General features: G+C 44.9%; 1 protein-coding gene across 3 annotated transcripts in view; it reads right to left on the bottom strand.

The window, feature by feature from the left end:
- csnk1g2b (casein kinase 1, gamma 2b) overlaps positions 1-16183 on the bottom strand; it is a 120801-nt gene that overhangs the window by 61385 nt on the left and 43233 nt on the right. For all 3 annotated transcript variants that reach the window (XM_084309966.1, XM_084309964.1, XM_084309965.1), the window contains exon 3: positions 880-949. In XM_084309966.1, the coding sequence (XP_084166092.1) occupies positions 880-949 (70 nt within the window). The remainder of the gene's footprint in view (positions 1-879; positions 950-16183) is intronic.

The raw sequence follows: 16183 nt of genomic DNA, 5'->3' as shown, positions 1-16183 counted from the left end.
TCTAGAGCTGCAATCTCTCCCCTCTGCAGTCAGTAAACTATAGGCAGTCAGCAAGCTAACTAGTCACTAGTCAGCCAGGCAGTCAGTCAGCAAGCTAGCTAGTCAGCCGGGCAGTCAGTCAGCAAGCTGGCTAGTCAGCAATCCATTATTTATTTATTGGATAAATGTTGGATAAACGTTTCTATCACCAATCTACCACATAATCGGGTTCTAGATTAGATATCTGTATCTAGGTTATACCACTATGGCTTCATATCTAGTCTCTCTCCCTGGCGTCTATACTTTCCGTAGCCGCATTTCTGGCAGACGTTTCTGGTCATGTGACATGTGCGCCCAATAGCGTGACGAGCTGTGTCTTTGCCCATTTCCACGTCAAACAGCCTGCAAACTACCTGCCGTTCTATCGCCATGCTCTAAGACAAACTCTAACCTTAACCAACTTCGAAAGAGTGCCTAAGCTTAATCGTCGAAAGAACTTGCCTAACCTTAACCAACTTCGAAGATTGCCTAAGCTTAACCAGTGTAGAAACTGGCGTCGGCCAATCAGAGAGCGTCTGCCAGAAATGCGACTACCTTTGGTAGAAATGCCTCTCCCTGTGTGTGTGTGTGTGTACGTGTACGTGTGTGTGTGTGTGTAGTGTACGTGTACATGTACATGTATGTGTATGTAACCACCATAAACATTGTTTTAAGACAGTCCCTCCTGTCCAGCCCCATCATTGTGAAAAGGCCCATTCAGTTTGCTGTAGTATCATAATGGTCCCGTCTTAACAGTGGCTGATAGCCTAGTAGGCCTTTATCCATTCAGTTTGCTGTAGTAACATAATGGTCCCGTCTTAACAGTGGCTGATAGCCTAGTAGGCCTGTATCCAGTCTTACCTGAATTTCCCAACTGTTTGTAAAATCTATACTCCAAATGTAGCTGTGGTGCTCGTGATTTTATGGGTTCCTGGAAGAGAGGAGAGGGAGAGAAAAGATGCATTAGAAATAATCCGATCATAATCAGGGATGTGCTCAATGACAGAGACAGACAGACAGAGACAGAGACAGGCAGACAGGGACATGCAGATATGTGACCAGACATGCTGACATGGGCTTCAGGGTCATGTTGAGGGATCTTCAATTTTTTATTTATTTTTTTTACATATTATGAAAGTACAGATTCATACCTTCAAAATAAGCCATCACTTGAACATTTTGGTGGGATACTTTTCAAGCTACTTCCTATGAATCATGGTGATATCACAAAACGTATTCAGAGAAAAGGGCCTTCAAGAGATTACACTTAAAGTGTAAAACAACTACAACACTACCCAGAATTCATTGTAATCCATGGCCCTGGCAGCGTTCCAGTCTCAGGCTCTTTGTTATGACAATGGCTCTGTCTTGTGACAGTGCAAACACAACACCCAGAGGGAAAAGGAAAAGTCATGATAGTTTATTTAAAAATGTGTGTGGTAGTGAAAGGTTAACCTTCTGTAGTGTGGTAGTGAAAGGTTAACCTTCTGTAGTGTGGTAGTGAAAGGGTTAACCTTCTGTAGTGTGATAGTGAAAGGTTAACCTTCTGTAGTGTGGTAGTGAAAGGTTAACCTTCTGGGGAGCTCCAGTAGCTCACCGCATATCTCGGCGCTATTTCTGCATCGGGAAAACCGTGCTGCGTCACGGATCTGGTGGACTCCGAGTTCGATTCCCGGACCCGCCGTCATTTGCCAGAATGTCTTCCCCTGCTCTATATCCCGTTTCACCCTGTATCTGTCGGTCATGCTTGATCAGAAAAGCGATAAACGCTAAAAAATAAAGTAAAAAAAAAAAAAGTTAACCTTCTGTAGTGTGGTAGTGAAAGGGTTAACCTTCTGTAGTGTGGTAGTGAAAGGGTAACCTTCTGTAGTGTGGTAGTGAAAGGGTTAACCTTCTATAGTGTGGTAGTGAAAGGTTAACCGTCTGTAGTGTGGTAGTGAAAGGTTAACCTTCTGTAGTGTGGTAGTGAAAGGGTAACCTTCTGTAGTGTGGTAGTGAAAGGTTAACCGTCTGTAGTGTGGTAGTGAAAGGTTAACCTTCTGTAGTGTGGTAGTGAAAGGGTAACCTTCTGTAGTGTGGTAGTGAAAGGTAAACACTTTATACTTTTACTCCACTACATTTCAAAGGAAATATTGTACCTTTTACTCCACTACATTTATCTGAACACATCAGTTACTAGTTACTTTGAAGAGAAAGATTTAGCATAGATAACATTGCAAAATGTTTGAAGCCTGACAACTTTAAGAGGACGTAATCAGAGCAGCATAACTGGAGGTACACTTTGTCATGCTGCGCCTGTTGATTTTGCAGCATTCAGATCAACGGTCTCTCTCTCCCCAATATCATTATGAGTCACAGCTGTCTCGCGCTGAGGGGTTTGTCACAAGCAACACGCTCTCATTGGGCTGGTGCAGATTTCTGATAACGTGGTTCAGACACGCGCCTGCTCCAGCCAAAGGTGGCGCTGGGCTAGAGTGGCCAGGGCGCGTACTTTCCCAGCGGCGACGGCCTGCAGCTGGATCAGATGCAGGATGGCTCCTGCCGCCTGGGCAAGCTGATCACGTTGCACTTCGGTCAGCTCCGCACCGCCCGTCATTATCCCAGACATGAATCTCGCCAGCCGCGCGATGTTAGACGTGGCAACCAGAGATTGAGTCGCGGAGATGAATGACTGGTCACTCCAGTAAGCCAACCGCCTCGCCGATTTCCCTTGGGGAACCAGCTTCCGTAACGGCTTCCGTAACTCAGGACAAAGGAGAGCTGCCATCGGCCTATCAAGCCGAGGCACCCCCTCCTTCATACCATCTACCAAACCCACCACCCTCGTGACTCGCACGTAGGCGGGGGTGAGGCCCGTGATGTGGGAGACCACCTGTCCCCGACGGACGTAGGCCTCCATCGAGGGGAAAAATGGGCAGACAACGCCCGTCTCTCTCACAGGACGACGTTGCCATAGATGACCTATGAGATCATCAGGGACAGGAACAGGCAGTGGCTGCGGCAGTGGCACGCCGTTTGCGACTGCCGCCGCCGCCATGAGCTCGGGGAACAAAGCACGCAGTTCCCCCTGCATACTTTTCCCCACCGAGCTCGCGTCCCTCACATGCGGCAGACTACTGGTTACAGAGCCACATTCCGATGTGGCTGATAGCAGGGCATCCCGCCACTGAGTCGGAGGTTCTAACCCAACATCAGCGTACGAGGGACCCCAAGGAGACCTATCACCCCCCGCCAGTGTAACCTGGACGGGAGGCGGACATGTCTCCACCGGGGCGTCAAACAAGAACCCGTCCGCCTCTACCATGTAGTCCTCTGTTTCCATCGGCCACGGAGAAGCAGACGCATCCTCATCCGGCTCCAGCAACTCCCCAAAACCAGGCCGTTCGCGTCTACAAGCCACCATCTTACGACGGGAGCGAGCACACGCAAAAACTCTCAAATCCTCCGCCACCAGAGGAGCCGGCCGCCCAACAGCGGACGACTCTCCGGCGGCAAAGGAACCAGAGCAGGAACCAGGCCATCTCACAGGAGACGGCGCTGGTGCACCAGCTCCTTGGAGAGGCAAACTACCTACCGGACGCCACGAAAGTGGCGTCAACCTAGGGCTGGGCGATATGGAAAAAAATCATATCGCGATAACGATATGATAATTTTATTTTATTTCTCGATATCGATAATTATCGAATTGTTATAAGTATAATTTTTTTTTTTTTTTTTTTTTTTTTTTAAACAACAGATGTATGTTTATTTTGCAGCAATTCTTTGTCATTGCCGCCATCTTTAGTGTTACATCCCCTCACACTCCAGTTCTCAGGCTGCAGCTGGTTTAAAAGCTAAAGTAAACCGGCTTCTCTGCTGGCTGTGGCTCCAGAGGAGTTGAACAGTTCTGGCTCTGCTAGTTTATTTTCGATCTTTTGGCGCTTTTTTGGTGGACAAACCACCGCACATGTGCACTGTGACTCGTGACTGGAGTCTAGTTCTGCTAGCACACATAGCCTACTGTGTACAGACGGTTTCAAAATGTATTTTAAATTAGAAAGCAAACAAAATAAATGGACAAGAGAAAAAGAAATCTGAATTTGGTCAGTATTGTCATTTGGACAAGCAAAGCCATTACTTTAAGTTGCAGGCAAGAAAGACAAGTCTGTCCACTGTCTCTGGTTTTAAAACTGCCCTGTTGCAGGTAAAAAAAAAAAAAAAAAAAAACGATTTTTTTATTTTTTTTTATTTCGATATTCGATATCGATTATTAAAATATATCGCGATATTTATCGTTATCGTTATATCGCCCAGCCCTACGTCAACCCCGCTCCAAGACATACGGCAGAGGAGGAAATGAAGAACCGCTGGTGAAGGGTAACGTTGCTAGCGCGACCCTCCGAGGTAAACATTATTACTTAGCTTTTTTCTTTGTAAAAAGTATGAGAGAAAGAAAAAAGCAAGAAAAAATGTAAACACGTAACTCAACTTTCTTCAGCTTAATACCCTTGTCAAGTGATTGATATACAGGCACTTCCTTGTGGTGAAAGTGAAGAAGGAGGCGAGTGTGGGGCCACACACCTGCTTATGAAGGTAGCGGATAGGGGTGTGGCCAGACGAATGTTGAGGTACATTGTGAGTTTTTATTCAGTGCATATGCACGAAGTGAGGTTAGTGCAGATGACGCTGAGCGGAAGCTAGTATGATATAGAACCTCTCTTACCTTGACGATTAAAAGCCTCCATAATTTAGTAAATAAATCTGTAGCCAGCCAGCTAGCATTGATGCTATTCAAAATGCTATCCACATTAGCTAAATAGCTAACCTACTAAATACACTAGACAGTGGTATCCTTAGGTAACGTTAAATACAACGTTTGCTAGTCCAAATTACTGGACACACACAGGGACAAGTTAAACATCAATCAATAAATTTATTCCAACAGGTAGTTTGAGCTGCATGTGAGCCGTGGTCTTTCTCTCCTCTCCTTAGGAAACTAATGACGTTACGTTAGCTCGAAAAGCACAGAACCGGCCGACACAAGTTAAGCTGCTAGCAACAGACACTATAACACTTCCGGTCGGGGGTTTTCAAAATAAAACAGGAAAGACATTTATTTAGTAAATTTGTGGCATGCACTTATTATCTTGAGACGTTTTCGTTTTTACGGAAACCTTCAAAACGAAACGAAAACTAAACAGATCAGATCAGATTTTTGTCTGGACAAGGCCTTAGTTTTGTATAGTGTTTGGTCTTTATTATTTGTTTTACTGTATGAAGCACAATCTCAGGAGGCTCATACAGAACCAAGCATTTCACTGTAATGTACATATACCTTATATGTGACAAATAAAACAAAACTTGAAACAGAGTGTGTCTGACTGTTAACCACCGTATGATGTATATCATGCCAATTAGGGTACCCTGTGTATACTGTACCTTGTGTATACCGTTTACTTTTACTCTCATAGTATATATTCAGTTCATTTTTATATTTAGATCTAATTGTACTGCCTATATTTATGTCTTTCTACTATTACTCTGCCCATACCTGTACCTCCCCTCCCCCATGCTGCTATAACGCCCGAATTACCCAGAGGGGATCAATAAAGGAATATCTTATCTTGTCTCCCCAAACACTATGGTGCATTTTGGGCTTAGCGTCACCTTTTTTGCGCAATGATAATGGGTTCTGCCAGACCCTTCTCTCCTGCATTGGCACAGTGTTAAGGCATAGTGTGAAGATAGACCTGGCAATGCGAGACTACTCCGACCTCCAAAATACATCTAATGTGAAGCCAAACAGAAGTTGCATTGCACTACATCCCGCTACATGTAATCCCTTACTTCTCATCCCTGGGTTTAGGTGGTGACACGCCACGGCTAGTACAACATTTTCACGTGATACCATATGCAAAGAACAGATATAAAACATATTGGACATTTCAACAGTGGTAAGAAAAGGCGTTTAGGGAGTATGTATCATAGTAATGAATGTGTGAGTTTTGCATACTATATTTGCATTTACAACTTAGAACTACATAGGCTGTAAAAGTATTGGGTCTATAACCATCTCCAGCAAACCTAGTATTTAGTCTTGTATTGCCTGTTAGAAGTACATTTAGGCTGCGGTTACACTAGGGCCATTTCATTTAGTTTCATTTAGCTTTTCAGAACGCTGCGTATTGGCAGGCAAGTTAGAGTTAAGTTAGACGTCGTTTTGTCTCGTCTACTATATACATGTAGTACAATGCCAAAGCAGTAGGTGGCGATGTAGTTCAAACATGAAGGCCATTTTCAACCAATCAGAAAGGTTGAACGAGTCACTCCACATCCTGCTCAAAATCTCAGAAAGCCACCATCTTTATACCTCGCATGAGCCATTTAGCTACATTTATTTTACAGCAAGAAATAAAGTGCAATAACAAAAACGGATACATTCACTGTGTGTTCTGCCTCATTTGTTGATGATTTGTTGATGAAACAAAACTAACATCAACACAATTGACCACCAAGAGCGGAGTTTAGTCTCACAAAATATCGCAGATTTTGTTAGCTTACATGCTAACGTGATTGGGATATGCCATTATAACAGTATAGCATTGTGGCTAGCAGAATTGAGCAATAAAAATGGAATCAACTATAATTTTTTTTTTAAAAGTAACGTTTCTTTTTCTTTTTACTTTTTTTTTTATGTTGTGGGACTTGTACAGCACTTTGTTCAACTTTGTCAGTGCTGTAAAGTTTAAACCTTTTTAAATCTTAGACAAACGAGACACTTTGCTTTCATGAAATATTGTAAGCCGTCATTTGAGGCTTTATAAAAGCAGCACAATGAACACAAATCTGTCAGTGCCGAGTATCTTAAATAACAAACAGCATTGCTTGTTGTAGTTAACAAAGAGAGGCAGAGTTGATTTTGCAAAAATATATATAATCTTTATTTTTTTTTTTAATAATCGAATTTTATTTTCATATTCGAATCCCATGCCCATCGAACGAAGCTTCGAAGCTTCGAAGTATTTAAGACAGCCCTATTAAATGGACTGTTATATCTTATTAAATTGTGGACATTTATTCATTCCCACTTATTAGACAAAGCAAAATACAGAATTCTGAAATATTAAAACGGAAAAAACGGAATTTGGGAAAAAATTTAATGGAATTTGGAAAAAAATAAAACATATTTCATATGGCTCTAGCAGAATGAATGGATGTGAACGTTATTTAACAGATTGCAGAATGGGTACAATACAATACGGCTCAATACAAACAATTGTTAAGGGAATGCAGACTGTTTGGACTGGGTTCCTTATAACAATAACTTAACACATGATCTTAGTTTAGCCGCAGCTACAGGCAATCTGAGGAGGATAATTTGGCGTCTGTGTTTACTACTGCGCATGGGCGTTGGGTAAGAAACGGCTCCGTATCCGGCTTGTGCAAATTACATGGCACCATTGTCGGCGAGTTTTTTTTTTTATCTACTTTTTCTCCCATTTTCTATTTTTCTCCCATCCCAATTTCGTATCGTCCAATTCTACCCTCCCCTGTCTCGAACACCGTTAGGCCATGCCTCCCACAGGCCAGCTGCAATGTGGACGAAGCCTTCACGTGTCCCCTCCGGTACTCGAGGAGGCAGCTGTCGCATCTTTTCACCTGCACAGCGTGATCTCTCAGCAGCGGGGGTCTGCGTGGGAGGGACACGCCGCCCCGGTTGCTTCCTGAATCTACTGCGCAGGCGCTCCAACCAACCTGTAGGAGTCGCTGTCCAAAACGTCCGATCCCCACCCACCTGCAGCTTCCCACCCCCTAATACTGCCAATTGTATTAGTATGAACGACCAGCCAAGCTGGTAGCAATGCCGAGAGCTGGGCTCGAACCCAGCATATCCTGCATTAGTGGCGAGCGCCTTGCCCACTGCGGCACTTTCGGCGAGTTTCGAAAACGAAAAACACCCTTTCAGGGTTGCCACTAGAAAAACGTGTTTTCCTGCCAAAACGGCGTTTCTTTTTAACTTGGACATGCAAACGCAATCATTCGAAAATACAACGTTTCTGTTTTACCCCAGTGTAACCATGGCCGTAGTGTTGTATTGCCTGTTAGTACATTTTGTCTTAGCTAGCAATCTAATGTTAGCAGCATACGTTAGCAACATTAGTAAAATTTTATTGGATGCAAAAATTTGTATACGCCTGCATGTGCAGGATGACTGAAAATGTTTGATTGTTTTCTAGGAAATTTTAAACTCTAAAATACCTTTAACCCTTTCAGTGCCACGGACGACATATCTCGTTTTATTAGCCCCCCCCACTGAGTGCCCACGATGACAAATATCGTTTTATTGTTTTATTAGCGATCTGAAATCATATTTAATCAACCGAGTCTCCCGTTGGTACAGCAGCCCCTACAGGAGCTCAGAATGGAAAAAGCGCCCCCTATCGTCTATCCCTGTGTAACTGCAGGTCAGTCGCTTAGACTGACCTGGGATCTGTACATATGTAGAGGCGGAGCCAGCTGGCTCCTTGTGCTGGCAAGAAGTCTGATCAACATGGAAGTCATCGCGGGACGGGAATCAGCCTTGGGATAATCAGAGTTGTATTCGCTGAGATCTCAGCGTTTGCCCTATGTGTGATGTGTCTGTGTGTGCGCGATCGCTGATGAGGAAATAAGAGAATAGTTTTTCAGCTCGCGTCTATAGCGTGCATACGTACACATATACTATAGATAATCTAGCGTTTATTTGAAAACGATTCATAAATAGGCCGAAAAATGACAACGTTTGTGTATTCTAGAATCTTTATATTTTCCTTGAAAACGAGGGCTTTTCAAAATGCTATAAAACGAAAATGACCCGATAAAAAAACAATCCGCTTCGACAATGTTGACTGCAAACAAGTCATTGATAAAGCGACGGGCAGATTAGACACTAATTTAAAACATAGATTAGGCGTTTTTAACGTTAACATTGAAGTGGATGGTGGCATTCAACGGGTAAATAAGGTTAAGCAAGGGCTCTGAAAGTGCTAAGATTACCTACAAAAACAACTTGTTTGTCATTATTGGGACAAATACTGGCGTATAGATGACGATCAGTACAAGACATGATGTGATAAATGAACATAAACATCTATTTTGATTTCATAGAGACTCAGCAGCCGCCATCACCCCAGTCATCACACACATAATAAACCTCTCCATAAAACAGGGACACGTTCCCAAGGACTTCAAAATTGCGAGAGTGACCCATCTGCACAAAAAGGGCAGCAAATTAGACTCAGGCAACTACCGCCCTGTTTCTATTCTTACCTCCATCTCAAAAGTCATGGAGAAAATAGTCTACGAACAGGTCAAAAAGTACCTGGCGGAAAGAAAATCGAATCTACGAATTCCAATCTGGCTTCAGAACAACCCACTCCACTGACACATGCCTTCTCTATTTGAACGACCACATCAAACAAGAGGTGGACACGGGCAAATACTGCGGCATGGTCATGCTGGACCTATAAAAGGCCTTCGACACTGTCAATCACTCCATTCTGATTGACAAGCTAAAAGCAATTGGTTTTGATAGTCTATCAGTGAGCTGGATGCAATCCTACCTGGAGGGGAGAGAACAGATGGTGGAGGTAAACGGTACTCTACCCGCCCCCCCCTCACAGTGAGCTGTGGTGTTCCACAAGGAAGCATACTAGGACCGCTACCCTAATTTATGCAAATGACATGTCGTCAGCTTGTGACTGCAACTTGTTCCTGTTTGCGGACGACTCAGCCCTGCTGGTCTCTGACAAGAACAAGTTGCAGGTTGAAAAAACCCTCAGCTCGGAACTAGGCAAAATCTGCATATGGCTCGTTGATAAAACTATCATTACACATGGGCAAAACGGAGTCCATTCTCTTCGGTTCAAATAACAAACTCAGCAAGACCGACGGCTTCTCAGTTACAGTGGGTGACAATATTGTCACAAGGAAAGATGAAATTACCTACCTGGGTTCCATCCTAGAGGCAAATCTTTCCTGTGACAAAATGGCATCCAATGTAATAAAAAAAAGTCAACCAACAAACTAGATTCTTGTACCGGATCTCCTCTCTGGTAAACAAGAATACCCTGAAGACTCTGGCAGGAGCACTCATTCAAGGGTACTACGACTATGCTTGCACCTCATGGTACCAAAGCACCTCAAAGGCGCTAAAAACAAGATTACAAACATCACAAAACAAACTGGTCAGACTACTACTTGACCTTACCCCTAGAACCCACCTCACCCCTGCCCACTTTGACAACCTAGGATGGCTTAGAGTAGACGACAGAGTACAGCAACTTGCAATGGGCCTGGTCTACAAGATACACTATACGACTAAGGTACCCATGTACATGTCAAAATACTTCCCAAAGGTCAGTGAATACCACGACCACAACACCAGAGGAAGCTCAACAAATCATGTTAAACCCAGATTCGGCTCAAACAAGGGACTAAACACGTTTCGCATCACATCAATGTGGAACGCCCTACCCAAAGCTGTAAAGGAATGTGAATCCCTACCCACATTCAAAACCGCTCTTAAAGAGCACCTACGGGAGGCTGCAATTCGAAACTGGCCACCGTAAATGTCCAAACCCCCCCACCCCCTCCTAATAGACAGTCTCCTCCCCACCGCATGTATATATTCTCTCCCGAGTCCCCACCGTATGTATATTTCTCTCCCACCCACCCACCCCCTCCTAATGTACAGTCCCCTCCCCATCATATGTATATACTCTGTCAGGATCTATGGGTAACAGTACTGTATATTTGAATACCGTATATGTCACAAACAGGGGAGGAAATTAGGCCACTTTACTCGCCAATTGCGAGTATTTTTTACGTTTGGCGAGTAATTCATGAAGAGCACTCGCCAGTCTGGCGAGTATTAGTAATTACAAAACAAAACAAAAAAATCATTCTGCAATCTGCTGATTCGCTCACTGGCACAAACCGAACTCTGACTCCCCCCTTGATTCCTCCCATTTGCGCCACATAATAATCAGACCATAACCAATGAACATCATCGTTGTACAGATGCGCTCTAAGCTCCTCCAATGAACGCTCATTTTCTAGAAGATGCCGCCCATCTAGGGGAAGTGGACAGACCACTGCGCGCACTCCGCGCAGACCTACAAACTCCTGCCACCGGCAGCCGGCTTGACAACGTAGACAAACTTACAAAAACACATCAGTGGATGAAAATAATTGCATGTAGAGTCGTCGCTTTCGGATATCAGTGCGGTCTGACATGGGGGCGAACAACAGCACGCGACGCGTCTCCTTCGAGTCGGATGAGAATGACAAGTCAACCAGCATTAGCCGGCTAGCTACCTAGCATGTAACAAGCTACCATAACGCGCATTCAACATAGTGGACGACTATACTGCGCGGCTTTGCTTAAATGCAGCCGAGTGACATTTTATTATTACCGGGGTTCCCCCCATATCACCACTCGCCCATATGCCCTTCACAACGGTGATGTTGTCATACTTGGCATTCAGAATACACCTGCTGAACCCCTAGCGTTGTCGATTCGGTTCCAATGTATTAGTCATCTTACAGCACAAGTACAGTACAACCAGAATACATTTGGCATACAACCAGAGTGCAAATGTAACAAGTCAAGTTCAAGTTGTTTTATTTAGCTATTACATTACAGTGAAATGCTTGGTTCTTTCACTGCCCAACCTAAACCAGCCCAACCCAGTATTGATTGATTGATTGATTGAAAACTTTATTAACAGATTGCAGAATGGGTACAATACAGTACAGCTCAATACACACAATTGTTAAGGGGATGCAGACCAGAGAAGGACTTTCGTCTTGTTTACATCAGGGTCCCCCATTTCAGTCCTGTTTGCTTAATGCCTTGTCCACTTCCTCCACACTCCAATATGCCCTTCAACCCTGCTCCTGTCAAACCTGCTCTTTCCATTCCCTCCATCATGTCCCCCCTTTCTGATGAATATTTCCTGCACTTAAGAGTCAGACACACATTCCTAGTAGTTGAGCTGTGATGAATGAATGAATGATAACTTTATTTAACAGATTGCAGAATGGGTACAGTACAGTACGGCTCAATACATGCAATTGTTAAGGGGATGCAGACCAGAGAAAGACTTTCGTCTTGTTTACATCAGGGTCCCCCATTTTCAATTCATCATTCAGTATAACCTAGACCAGCCCAACCCAGCATCTTTCACTGCCCAGTTCAGCCCAACCCAGTCCAGAATAGTTCCCTCTTTCATGTTAATATGTGATTTAATGATGTAATATTTTGAAGAGTAGAGACAGTGTGATTAATTTACTATGATTGAAAATCAATTTAGACGAAGACGTACAAAGAAGTAATTATCACAATTAGCGATTTTTTTTGTCTGGTAAAAAATCTGTTTGGCTGGTAAACAAAATCAGATACTCGCCAGTTGGCTGGTAAGCCAAAAAGTTAGTTTCCTCCCCTGGTCACAAATGTATCAGTACTAAATACCTGCATGTCCCTATGCCATAAATGTCATGCATGTTGTGTATGTCATAAATGTCAATATGAATTGAAAATGGGGGACCCTGATGTAAACAAGACAAACTTCTTTCTCTGGTCTGCATCCCCTTAACAATTGTGTGTATTGAGCCGTACTGTATTGTACCCATTCTGCAATAAAGTTTTCATTCATTCATTCATTCATTCATTCATTCAGAAGCCCGGTCCCATGTGATCCTAGATCCCAGTCTAGCGGAGTGCTGGTGAAGGGGATAACGGCCAGGTCCAGCTGGTGAACAGCAGGCCTGTGTGATGATTCCCTCATAACATATTGGTCATTATATCTCCAGCTTTACAACCGAAAACTTAAATCTGATTAACGCCCCCACCACCCGCCTCCCTCCATGGTGAGGACACAGGGGTATTACAGACAAACAGCGGTGAAGATACGACAGACTCATGAGCCCCGACTTCATTTCCCCCCCCCCCTGTAATCTTCCAGGGCTTTGCCACGGCAGCCTATATTAAATGGCTAGATAGATTAGATTGTGCACCGGGAGTCAGATTCCAAAGCAGCTTTAGTATAAAGATGTAAACAGCTGATAAGACTGTTAAATCTGCCATATTCCTTCTATTAAAAAGGGGATAATTTAGCTAAGACCATTTGATGAGTTTTCTTTACCAGGCAAAGTTTCAATTGTGTTCTTGTTTTCCCGAAAGTTGGCATGATAGCATTGTTAGTGTTCCTTACTGAAACCAAGGAACACTACTAGCAGCAAGCTAGCCACCAATAGCGGTCCTTGGTTTCGATACAGAATACAACGCTAACAACGCTAACAACTAAGCCATTTAGCTATTTTTTTTTCCACAATGGGATAAGCGTCTGATGGAGTAAAATAACACAACAATTAAAATTGTGTACAGAGATGGTGTAGTCTAACAACGCCTACCTCTGGAACCACATGTATACCTGTTGACCTAGGGTTGAATCCCACCAGAACCTTCTCCCCTGTGTCTCCCCTACTCCATCTCCCTCTCAGCCTTCCTGCAGTCTCAATAAAGAACCTTCTCCCCTGTGTCTCCCCTACTCTGTCTCCCTACATTACATTTACATTTAGTCATTTAGCTGACGCTTTTATCCAAAGCGACTTACAAGTTCTGTACGACAAGCCATCAGGAAGAGCACAACTCTATCAGCTGAGTAACAATGTTCATCAAAGTGTTGAGTGCTACAGTGTAGGTTAGTTTATTAGGACAAGTGCATGACAGTATGGTTAGTTAGGGTTAGATTTTTTTTTTTTTTTTTTTTCTTTTTTTTTAATTCAGATAATGGTTGAAGAAGTGAGTCTTTAGTCGACGGCGAAAGATTGGACGTGTTTCGGCTGTCCTAACTGGGGTGGGTAGTTCATTCCACCATTGTGGGGCAAGGACTGAGAATAGGTGACTTCTCTTTGATGACCCTCCCGGAGCTTGGATAGGAGTAGGTCTGAGGCGGCCAGAAGATGCAGAGCGTAGGGGTCTTGAGGGTGTGTAGTTAGAGACCATTGACCGGAGGTAGGCAGGAGCAGTTCCCTTTGCCGCACGGTATGCTAGGTCAAGGGCCTTGAAGCGGATTCGTGCAGCAATGGGGAGCCAGTGCAGGTCCCTAAGAAGTGGGGTGACATGGGCCGACTTCGGTAGGTTTGAGATCAGGCGGGCCGCTGCGTTCTGAATGAGTTGAAGAGGCTTAGTGGCAGTGGCCGGGAGGCCAGCGAGCAGTGCGTTGCAGTAGTCGAGGCGGGAGATGACTGTTGATTGGACGAGGAGTTGGGTGGCTTCTTTTGTCAGGAAGGGGCGTATCCTTCTGACGTTGCTCAGGAGGAATCGGCAGGTTCTGGTTGTCGCTGCGATGTGAGCAGAGAAGTTCAACTGGTCGTCGAGGACAACACCAAGGTTCTTGGCGGTCGGGGACGCGGACACAGCTGCATTCTCGACTGTGATGGAAAGGTCGGTCAGGGGGGAGGATTTGGCCGGCAGGTGGAGCAATTCTGTTTTGCTTAGGTTCAGTTTGAGGTGGTTGGTCGTCATCCAGGCGGAGATGTCGGACAGACAGGCCGAGATCCGCTCAGAGACGTGGATATCTGAGGGAGGGAAGGAGAGGAAGAGTTGAGTATCGTCGGCATAACAGTGGTAGGAGAAGCCATGAGACGTGATAATGTTACCCAGTGATTTAGTGTAGAGGGAGAAGAGAAGGGGTCCTAAAACCGAGCCCTGGGGGACACCCGTCCGCAGGGGGCGGGTGGCCGACAGGGTCCCTCTCCATGACACTTGGTAGGAGCGGTCATTGAGGTATGATGACAACCATGTCAGCGCAGAGCCAGCCACTCCCATTCCTGCGAGGGCCGCGAGGAGGATCTGGTGGTTGACTGTGTCGAAGGCTGCAGATAGATCTAGGAGAATCAGGACAGAGGAGAGGCCTTTCGCTTTTGCTAAGTGAAGTGCCTCTGTGACCGCAATGAGGGCTGTCTCTGTGGAGTGACCAGTCCTGAAGCCTGACTGATTAGGGTCTAGGAGGTCATTCTGTAAGAGATAAGCAGTAAGTTGGTTGGATACAGCACGTTCAAGTGTTTTAGAAAGGAAGGAGAGAAGAGAGACAGGACGGTAGTTGCCTATGACGGTAGGGTTCAGGGATGGTTTTTTTATGAGGGGCGTGACTCTGGCTTGTTTTAGGGAGGTGGGGACCACCCCCGAGTTGAGTGAGGAGTTGATGGTTGCAGTTAGGAATGGGAGGATGTCTGGTGCTATGGACTGGAGGAGTGGGGAAGGTAGCCGGTCCAGCTGGCATGTAGTCGGACGGTTCGACGTTACCAGTGTCAGGGTCTCGGCTTCTGTAATGGGAGAGAAAGATGACAGAGTGAAGGATGAGGTTCTCGATTCAGCATTTGGAATGGGTGGGGGTTGGGAGAAGGAGCCTTCCTGCAGTTTCAATAAAGAACCTTCTCTCCTGTGTCTCCCCTACTCAATCCATCTCCCTCTCAGCCTCCCTACTGTCTCAATAAATAAACTTCTCTCCTGTGTCTCCCCTACTCTGTCTCCCTCTTAGCCTTCCTGCAGTCTCAATAAAAGAAAAAAAACTAAAATACTAAGGCGAGTGCCTTAGCTATGACTTTAAACATTTATCAAATCAGGATAAGTTTCTTTCCTGCTGCTGACGGGATGTACACGGTATAGGTTACGCTGTGTCACAGTGTGGTAGTGTGTGAACACAGGCTCCACTCAACAGGGAGGACCCTCCTATCCATTACCCATGAGCGCGGTCTCAGGGCAAGTGGCTGCCTTCTGTGTTGTTGTCAGTGGAACCAAGCAGCGCTAGTACTAGAGATGAAGCACCGATACCCCTTTTTCCACTGCCAACCATGGTTTCAGTTAGCCGCTATTTACCGGCCAATGGCCGCCTCGAATTTCAATTGGCATGCAAACATAAATCTTGATGTCGTCATGGCTTTACGTCGACTGTGGTGAGTGAATATGCGTTAGTGCGTGGCAGCCGTGTTTTAATGAATGCATAGACTGCTGCTCTGTCCTGCGACGAGAGGGGGAGAGGGAACTTTCTGGCGACACACATTCGTAAGTTCAACAACAATCACAAAGCCCTCCATTGCGATAGTAATGGCTATACAGACGTCCCTTTATACGAAATTC

Source organism: Notolepis coatsorum (genome assembly GCF_963971535.1).
Source record: "Notolepis coatsorum genome assembly, chromosome: 3".
Classification (NCBI taxonomy): domain Eukaryota; kingdom Metazoa; phylum Chordata; class Actinopteri; order Aulopiformes; family Paralepididae; genus Notolepis; species Notolepis coatsorum.
This window is presented reverse-complemented; position numbering and strand designations above follow the sequence as displayed.